Genomic DNA, 10,395 nt, shown 5'->3' with positions numbered 1-10,395 from the left:
TGTTCCTTTGCTGTCACAAGCGGCGGACTACTTCACTGGGCCGCGATTGAGAGGGCAGTTCTATTTATGCACCGCAAGAGGCTTTTCTTTTTGTGTGTGTGTGTGTGTGTGTGTGTGTGTGTGTGTGTGTGTGTGTGTGTGTGTGTGTGCACCACCATTCAGAGTAAAGGATTATAACACAGTTATACTGTCTGTGTCGATGTGACTTCTTAAAATAACAAATCCAAAATTAGAGGCATACACTTCTTAGTCCTCCTTAGTACTGTAGTGGTCTCTGCTATGCTTAGTGGGGTTGTGTTTCTCGGGTTAGGGGTTATTTCTGTACATCAATGGGAGTGGGTTTTCTGCGGAGTGTGTTCTCTGCAGAGACAGCGGTCATTGTTTGCTTTGTAGCACGCTGAGAGGCTGCTCACAGTCAGCCGGGATAACAGTGTCCCATGGCAGGCTAGAGGAAGCTGTGACCCCCCCCCCCCCCCCCCCCCCCCCCCATTTTAAGAGGCTTTCTAAAAATATGTTTGATCCATAAGACAGTCAAGCACGAGTCAAATGCAGCACAGCTGAATGGAGCTGAACTCTAACTCATTTCCTTTGGTCATCAATAATGTATATTATTTAATTAATTGATTGATGTGAACATGAGTCTAACTATGTGTCCCCTCTTCCTCTCTGTCCCCCTGCAGGTAAGGAAGAGCCCAGTACCTACACCTGCACCACCTGTAAACAGGCCTACGGCAGCGCCTGGTTCCTGCTCCAGCACGCCCAGAATACCCATGGCTTCCGCATCTACCTGGAAAGCGAACACGGCCATGGCAGCCCCCTCACCCCCCGCATGGGCAGACCCTCCTCCCTGGGCGGGGGTGCAGACTGCCCCTCACAGCCCCCCCTCCACGGCCTCCACCTGCCCTCCGAGGCCAGCCCCTTCAGCCTCCTCCGCATCCCAGGACCAGGCTCGGGGGGCCGGGACGGAGTGGGTGGACAGCAGCGTTTCCCCCCAACGCCGCCACTCTTCAGCCCCCCTCCGCGCCACCACCTGGACCCCCACCACCTGAGCCCAGAGGAGCTAGCGCTGGCAGCCCACCATCCGAGTGCCTTCGACAGGGTGCTGCGCCTCAACCCTCCCATGCCCCTGGACCCCTCATCGGCCATGGACTTCTCCCGCCGGCTGAGGGAGCTGGCGGGCAACACCTCAGGGTCCACTCCCCCCCACTCTCCCAACCGGCCCAGCCCTATGCAACGGCTGCTCCAACCATTCCAGTCCGGTGGAGGATGTGGCGGTGGGGGCAAGCCTCCCTACCTGTCCACCCCCCCTCCCCTTCCTCCCTCCATGCAGTCCCCTTCGGGTTCTCATACCACCCCCAGCACCCCGCTGCCCTCCTCGGGCCCCCAGCCTTCCACTCCTCTGAAGACCAAGTCGTGCGAGTTCTGCGGCAAGAGCTTCAAGTTCCAGAGTAATCTCATCGTGCACCGGCGCAGCCACACGGGCGAGAAGCCCTACAAGTGCAGTCTGTGTGACCACGCCTGCACCCAGGCCAGCAAACTCAAGCGCCACATGAAGACACATATGCACAAGTCGGGCTCGCCCAACGCCGAAAAGTCAGAAGATGGACTCTCTGCAGCCTCCTCACCCGAGCCGGGCACCAGCGAGCGAATGGGCAGCGCCAGCAGCGCCCTCAAGTCAGTGGTGGCCAAGCTTAAGAGTGAGAACAACCGCTTGCGCCGGGAGAATGGGGAGGAGGAAGAAGAAGAGGAGGAGGAGGAAGAGGAGGAAGAAGAAGAAGAGGGGGAAGAGGAGGAAGAGGAGGGGGAGGAGGAGGAAGAAGAGAAAGTGGAAAGGAGGAACAACAACAGCTACCACTTCAGCTTGAGTCTGGAGGCAGCGAGGCACCATGAGAACAACGGCAGCATTGGGAACGGGGAGGTTGTGGGTCGTCTGGTAGGAGGAGAGGAGGGTACCATCCCTCGCTCGCTGCCTGAGGTGATTCAGGGCATGGGGTTGGCGGCCAGCATGCAGCACTTCAGCGAAGCATTTCACGCACACAAGCGCAGTGCGCTGGGCCAAGAAAACCACACACACCACCACCAAAACCGCGAGCACACACAACGGCAGATGTGTGACAAGGATTCAGCGCTGGAGTCGGACCGCGGTGAGGGGGGCTGCATATCGGCTGTGGCCATCAACGGGCGTGGCACATCCCCCAGCGAAGCTGCCTCTGTGGGCCTCTCCAAGAAGCTGCTCCTGGGCAGCCCCAGCCCCCTCAGCCCCTTCTCCAAACGCATCAAGCTGGAGAAGGAGTTTGACCTACCTACACCCACCATCCCCAACACAGAAAACGTCTACTCCCAGTGGCTGGCCGGATACGCTGCCTCCCGACAATTCAAGGACCCCTTTCTGAACTTCCCGGGGGACTCCAGACAATCGCCCTTTGCCTCTTCTCCCTCGGAGCACTCGTCGGAGAACGGCAGCCTGCGCTTCTCCACCCCTCCTGGGGAACTGGATGGGGGGGTGTCGGGCCGCAGCGGGACGGGGAGCGGGGGGAGCACGCCCCACCTTGGGGCTCCGCTGACTCGACCTGGCTCCAAGGACAGCAGCCGCCGCAGCGACACCTGTGAGTACTGTGGCAAGATTTTTAAGAACTGCAGCAACCTGACGGTGCACCGGCGCAGCCACACGGGAGAGAGGCCCTACAAGTGTGGGCTGTGCAACTACGCCTGCGCCCAGAGCAGCAAGCTCACACGCCACATGAAGACACACGGGCAGATCGGCAAGGACGTGTTCAAGTGTGAGATCTGTCAGATGCCCTTCAGCGTGTACAGTACCTTGGAGAAACACATGAAAAAATGGCACAGTGACCGCCCCTTGAGTGCCGAAATTAAGTCGGAGTAGTGGGGGTTTCATCAGCCCTCCCTCCCTCCCCAGTCCCCTGTACATTCCCCCTTCTTCTTTCACCAGTCCGGTGGAAGCTAAGACAACGTGCTCTGGACCAGCACACCCCGTTTCCATTACTCCTTGAATGCATGATCTGTATCGGGGCAATACTATTGCATTGACGCAAAACTTCGAGCCTTTCTCTTGTGCAATAATTTACATGTCGTGTACTTATTTTCTTTTTCGATTATCCTTTCCCATTTTTGATAATTAGACAGCATGCATGGTATGTTTTGGCTAATTAAAAAAAAATTGAAATTGTCCCTGGTTGGTTAGTTGTTGAGTAAAATGTGTTGCTGTTTTCTTGTTCTGTTTTTATTTGAAAAAAGAAAAGAGAAGAATGAAACGACCATGCTGCATACCACATATCATGTACAGTCTTCAGCTTAACCCTCTCTGGACGACCTGGGAATCGCACTTAACCTTCATCTTTCTAAAACATCTTCTGTCCCTATGGGGTTCAAAAAAAATCATCTATGAATTGGCTTGATTACTAAAGGTAAAGCAGTGCCAGCCTTTGGATGACTTAAAAAAGACGAGGATGATTTAAGATTTGAATTTGTACTATCATTTGGTAAAACAAACAAAAAAAAGAGTGCCTTTGATATCTTGAAACTGCATTAGTTAATAATCTTATGATCTGCTATGTATTATAGTATCTTTAAATTGTGAGGTTTTCAGCAGGCACGGTACAGGCAGTATTGTGTATAACTGAACTGTTTGTATAGTTCATTTCTGGTACGGAGGTACTGAACACAAAGATGCTCTGTAATGTACAATCCTAAATTCGTGGGACTTTTATAGTGCTCTGAGGACTTGAGAGCTGGCATGTATTTGCAGTAGCACAAACCTATGATGCTGCTTGGATTTATCAGTGCGGGTGCAGGCAGTGTCTAAGCTCCCAGCACACCAGACGATACGAGGACATTCAAATGAATACAAGCTAGTCAGAAAAGTTACAAATAATTAGAAGCTAACAGAATGGTGTGCTTGGGGGGGGGGGGGGGGGAGATTTCTTTCTTCTTTTTTTTTTAATTTGACATATTTTTTTTTTACAATACATTTAAACGTTCTATCCATCTATGAATTGCCTAAACTTAAAAGAAAAACATCTTTAAGAATGGCAGTTGTACCCATGCCAGGGCTCTTGAAAAGGAGGTGGAGACAAAATAATCATACAGGGGTTTGTAATACAGGGCAGATGGATCTTTATTAACTTTCTGTTTTTGTACTGTTTGCTGTTTGTGTTGACTTGAAAGGAGTTTTTTTCCTCGTTGAGTTGCAGACATCCACCCCAGTCGATGGTGAAAGAGCACTTGTCACTCTGCCTCAGAGTCTGTACAGATACTCTAAAAGTGTCTAACGTTGGTACAACGTCGGTACAGCGGTCCAGTCTAAAGTTAGACTGTCATTTATAGGACAAAATTGTCCTATAATTGCACTGTTCAATTTTCCCAGTTTACAGGTATACGCTTAAGGGAAAACTTGCTAAAATGCTGACTGATGACTAAAATTCCGTTGTTTTATATAGTGACGAATACAGGATATGTTGCCAGCCACTCCACCCCCCAACCCTTGACCCTAATCCTTCACCTCTGACCATTGTTATTTAACCCCAAGAAATCCCAGCAAAGCACTCAGTGGTGTGACTGGGTAAAAGCTCCCTCAGCTAGATAACAAACTTGCTGCTCAAACTGCAAGATTCTTATTTTTTTTGTACAAATCTTTTTCTTTTTTTGGTATAGATATTAAAATGACATATTTTTTTTTTATATAACACGTCATTATCTTTAGGGGAAACTGTATTTAAGTTTGTTGTTGTTTCTCTTTTCCTCTCCGTCTTGGTGGTGTTCAAGACCCGATCACAGTATATATAGAATGGAGGGAAAAAATCAGTGACTTTTTATTTTGCCTTGGCTCTTCGCGGCTCTTCAGGTTGAATGAAATTTGCATTGGGGAAAGGCTTAAGATTATATATGAATATATAACAGAGAACTTAAATATAGGAAGATGCACACTCATGTCAATTCCTATGCTTAAACACATTTATGGTCTACTTTTTTCTGTATGTCTAGAATGGTATTTGAATTCAATGTTCACTTAGCGTAGGCACTATAGTATTTATATTGAGGCTCGTATTTTTAACTGTTGCTTGTTCTCTTTAGAGGTATTTACGTACCTTTTTTGGTAGTGAAAAAAAAAACAAGCTGCCACGGTATATATTTTTAATTTGGCAGGATAATATAGTGCGAATTATTTGTATGTTTAAAGAAATGAAAGAAAACCCAATAAAAAAAATAATTACGTATGTGGCATTGGGCGCAGTGGGCCATAAGATGGCTGCCGCGCCGCGCTGGTTCCTGCTTTCACAGGTGGTTGTACATATCTTCTTTGGTTTGGTTTGGACCTCCTCCCCCTGCTGCCATTCTGTAAGCAGCAATGCAAGCTGACGTCGGGCTGTTTAGTTTTGTGCTTCTGTCTTTCCCACCTGACTACATTCCAACATCTTAAGAAGAAAAAAAATGAACTTACTTCATATGCAGTACATCGATTTAAAAAAAGCGTCAAAATAAATGAATTTGAAAAATAATCAATGTTTTGCAGGGTTTTTTTCATTGCCAAATACTAAATGGTGCTTTATATTTAGATTGGATATACTTTCATATGCAAAGCATATTTAAAAATGGAAATGAAATGGAGACGGAGAGAAGCCTGCTTGAGTTGAGACTTTTTTGTAAATGGCAATGCGGAATATTTTGTTATCAGCATTTTCTATTCTTGTTCTGAGAGCTGTTTGTTGTAACTTGAACTTGACCTTTATCTTTTACTATGGGAGTTACTATTTATTATTGCCTATGCTCTGTTCAAAACAGAGGCATGGAATGGATCATTTTTTGTTTTATTTGTATTTTTGGTTATAATATTATTTCTTTGTTTTTTAAAGAGTGGCCTAAGGTCATTGGACTAGCTCTTTTTGTTGTGTTTTGTTTCTGGTCTCTGTTCAGTTGTATTGGGAAAACCACTGTCTGTGTTTTCTGGCAGTTGTCTGCATTATCCTGTTCACACACCCATTTTGTCCCTTTATTGAAAAACAATTAATAAAAAAAATGAAAGTATAATTCTGTTGTTTGTGCGTCATGTGGCTAGATGTTTGGAGCAGGCCAAGTCTGTGGATGACGTGGAATGGTATCAAACACATCAAACACCTGGTTTCAATGGGTTTGCCATTCCATATACTCCGTTCCGGCCATTATTATGAGCCGTCCTCCCCTCAGCAACCTCCTGTGATGCATGCGTGTGTGTGTTTGTGTGTCACAATTGTCTAGAGTATGCATATGCCTATATGAAATGGGGACCATACTGGTGTCATGGTTGCCCTCTCCAGCCAGTCATACTGCTTCTACAGCATGTGTGTCTAAATGAGGTCATTCAGTCTTGAGCTGTACCCGGACTTGCTGAACTTTCCCACATGCCTCCCCCTGTTCCTCCTCGCCCTTCCCTTCCCTCTGGCACTGCACTGGTTTGTTTTGCCCTGAGGGGGAGAGGGGGAGTGACAGGCTCAGCAATGGATGTACAAGGGTCATGTGACATGTGTTGTGTCACCTAACCTGTCGGGCCAGGATAGCCGAGCCAGTGTAAGTGTGTGTGTGTTTGTGTGTGCGTGTCTGTAGGTATCAGCTTTAGTGGCGTGACTGCAGACAGTTTTCACGCTATCTCTGAGCACATACATGTCACATACAGTACATGTCACTCCTCAATGGGACTCATGGTGCTGGTAGTGTCCATCCCTCTCGCCCTTCCCTTTTCTGCAACTATTCCCCATTCCCAACGTCACTGCCACCACCAGGGCCAGCCCTAGCATTTTGGGGGCCCTAAGTGAGATTTGGTTGCTACAACAAGTTTAGATAGCTGGCTAGACTAACTTATCAATGTAAAAAATGTTATTTGACATAACAAGAGCAAAACTGCTGATGCACAACCAAATTTTGAACTTGCACCTTGTGTATTCTACTATTCTGACTCCCAGCAGTAAGTTCTTGAATTTTTTAAAAGTAATTGGATCCTCCTCGCGGCCGAGGGCCGTAAACGGCCACTAATGTTGCTTATGGCTGATGCTGGCCCTGGCAACCACCACTCTTTCTATGTATCAGCCCCTCAAAGTTGACTTAAATATCATTACCTCTCCCTGTTTACTCAGACTTATTGAAAAGTAATACATCTGTCAAAATCCATCCATCATAATAGCCTCCACCAACCGCCACCCATTCCAACTCAAACATTAGATCCCCCTTGTAGGAGAGACAATGACACCTGGCAGCTGTGTTCATCGACTAGCGCTCACTTAGTGTATTAGAAAAAGTATTCTCCACAAGAACAACAAGTGTGTGCTTTGTTCTTCATAAACAACAGCCACTTGTTTTGAGGCCCTGTTTCATGTGAGCATGTGGGTGAGCCACAAAGCTTTACATTACTTCCTCCTTTTTCAGTGCTCCTGGAGCCATAGCAGCAGCGGTCGCCTCTTTTCTCCTTGTTGAACAATGCGACTGGCCTCTGGCAGAGCCGGCCAGGCAAATAAAACAAATCAGCTCTATTTTTTCTATCTCCCTCTGTGATATATTCATTGTGTTATAAACTCACAAAGCATTCAGGCCTTTGCAGCTTTACTGGGGCTCCAGAAGCTAGTTTACGTTTAAAGCATAATGCATTTGTCACTGTTATAAAATCTATACAAGCATGACCCACAGTCCCTATAAACTCCCATGGATGTTTCTCCCGCCAGTGTTTTACAGTTGAAGATTCTCCAAAGACTGAAGAAAGCGTGTTTTCACAGGCTGTGGTTTTGTTATTTGCCCTGGGAGCGTTGCTGAATAGAATGTGGTCAAAGTTTGTGTGTGTGTGTGTGTGTGTGTGTGTGTGTGTGTGTGTGTGTGCGTGCGCGTGCGTGTGTGTCTGTCTGTGTGTGTCCGTACTCGCATGCTTGTGTGCATGCATCTCTGTGGCTGTATTGCATACATTACAGTGCCTGGCTTCTTTAATTAAATGCATCTACCATGTAGAGCAGCCTACATGCTTATCCTGTGCATGTCTATACAGTATGAATCTGACCACAGTGGTATAGTTGAGATGGACACAAAGTAAATGCTACTTAATAGCCACTCACTGACCATTACTCTACACAACCACTGAATAATGGACGCAGGGCAGATACATAAAGCTAAGTAAGAGGTTGACTCTAACTGCTGATCTAAGGTCAGTTATGTGTTTTCCTTGCTAATGGTGAAGGCTACAGTAGGATTGGGAAATATAAACAGATCCTAGATCAGTGCTTAAATGGAACACTCCCAATATGGTATTTATATTGGAATTCTTGATTAATGAGACAGATTGATCCCAAGATAGCTATTGTTTGTATTACTGTGATTTTGTGCCTCATCCTTATTAAACATTTAATAACCACGTAATAAACAGGTGTTAAACGCTCACAAAAAGACCAGCATGGGCAAATCATAGCCTCCACTATCTCAGAAAGGCCCAAATCCAGCCGAGAGGGAGGCGTAGAATCCAGAGACGATGTGCCACACACATTCAGTCAAAACACAGCCATGCTACATGTGAAGCACGTTCAGCTTTTGGCGCAGGACAGACACAAGAAATCGTTGATGTCTTCAGTTGATGACAGTCCATTGGGTTCAACACTGGATGTCAGTTAGTCTTGATGTAGCAGCTGGTATTTTGGGGTCATGTTCTTTGGTGTGATTGTGACTTGTCAGGCTACGGAGGGAAAGTTCAAAGTTCACCGCCTTATCAGTGCCCCTGGCCTTGACTGGCCATCACTGTGTGACTTCATCATAAATCCTTCTCTGTAGCTCTCTGTCTCCCTAGATCTCGCTCTCTTCCCCCATCCCCCACCCTCTGTCTCCTCCTCCTTTGGCTATCCACCTCTCTTTCTCTTTTTCTCTCTATTTCTCTCTTTCTCTCAATCCTTACTCTCTCTTGACCACGCTCCCCCCCCCCTCTCTCTTTCTGTCTGTGGATGGCGTGACTGATCATTTTTGGCCTTGTCCTGGCCAAGGCTGTTTGCTGAGCCCAGGAAGGTTAAAGTCTATAGATAGACAAGGAGCCTAGGAATGCAAGGTGTTGACACCACAGATAAAGTTGAGACTAGGCTGCTGCAGGGTTGGAGGGGGGATGGGCAGAGAAGGGAGGGTAGGGGGAGATGTCTACCCCCAGTTTAGAGTTCAAAGGTCAGAGAGTGTTGACAGTGGGGTTAAGGGGGGGGGGGGGGGGGGGGGGGGGGACGACGACCACAATCACGACGACTCCCTCCCCCACTCTTATTTCACCACTCCCCCTCTCTAAATCTGTGTCTCAAGTTCAAATTCATTGTCAGGGGAGAAGTGAATGGGGACTGGAATGCAGACAGCGTAGAGACCTCTTGGACACCCCTTGTGTCCATGTCAAGAAGTAGACAAAACAGACACTATCTGTCCCCTATGCCTTCACACTGACTCCGTAAAGTACACCCTTCTGTGCTATGTCTCAATGGTTGGGTCTCATCCAGGGCTTATCTTTCTGCTGTGACCCCATAGAGAGGCCTCACCTCCAGGCCAGGCCACTGGAAAATCCACTGGCTAGAGCTGGATAAGACAGGAGCTAATCTGTGTGTGTGTGTCTGTGTTTGTATATGTCCGTGTGCGTTTGTATATGTCTATGTGCCTCTGTGTGTGTCTGTGTTTGTACATGTCCTTGTGCGTCTGTGTGTGTGTGTGTGATAAAACCTCCGTATTCCAAAGAATGAGTATGTTTTAACTACACACAGCCATGGCTGGTGGGGTTAATTGCAGCTGCACAGACGAGGGGGCCGGGTCACCTTAGCAAGCTGAAAACAGAGGGAATACATGAGGACAGCTGAGCTGACCTAATGTGTGTGTGTGTGTGTTCAGCTGTGTGTGTGTGTATGGAGGGGAGGGAACAGGGCAGTAATACCATCTGTGTTGTCTAGAACTCACTGTGTTCTGTGTTAAGTTTAAAAGGTGACCCTTCTGTGCTTTGCAGCCCCAGACTGGTATGGCGTTACACACCCACACACACACTCACACACCCACACACCTACATAAGCTCACACACACGCTCACACACCCACACACCCACATACACACCCACATATGCTCACACACGCTCACACACCCACACACGCTCTCACACACGCTCACACACCCACACACCCACATACTCTCTCACACACGCTCACACACACACCCACACACCCACACACACACCCACATATGCTCACACACGCTCACACACCCACACACGCTCTCATACACGCTCACACACCCACACACCCACATACTCTCTCACACACGCTCACACACCCACATACGCTCTCACACACCTACACTTCGCTCTCACACACGCTCACACACCCACATACGCTCTCACACCCACAAACGCTCTCACACACGATT

At 47.6% G+C, this 10,395-nt stretch overlaps 1 protein-coding gene across 1 annotated transcript in view; it reads left to right on the top strand.

The window, feature by feature from the left end:
- Nucleotides 1-6,045, top strand: part of bcl11aa (BAF chromatin remodeling complex subunit BCL11A a) — a 47,800-nt gene extending 41,755 nt beyond the window's left edge. The window contains exon 3 of the mRNA XM_036984529.1: nt 681-6,045. Within this exon, the coding sequence (XP_036840424.1) occupies nt 681-2,884 (2,204 nt within the window). The 3' untranslated portion in view covers nt 2,885-6,045. The remainder of the gene's footprint in view (nt 1-680) is intronic.
- Nucleotides 6,046-10,395: the final 4,350 nt, after the last annotated feature.

Source organism: Oncorhynchus mykiss, chromosome 1 (genome assembly GCF_013265735.2).
Source record: "Oncorhynchus mykiss isolate Arlee chromosome 1, USDA_OmykA_1.1, whole genome shotgun sequence".
NCBI lineage: Eukaryota > Metazoa > Chordata > Actinopteri > Salmoniformes > Salmonidae > Oncorhynchus > Oncorhynchus mykiss.
The sequence above is the reverse complement of the archived record's forward strand: the minus strand, read 5'-3'. Positions and strand labels throughout refer to the sequence as shown.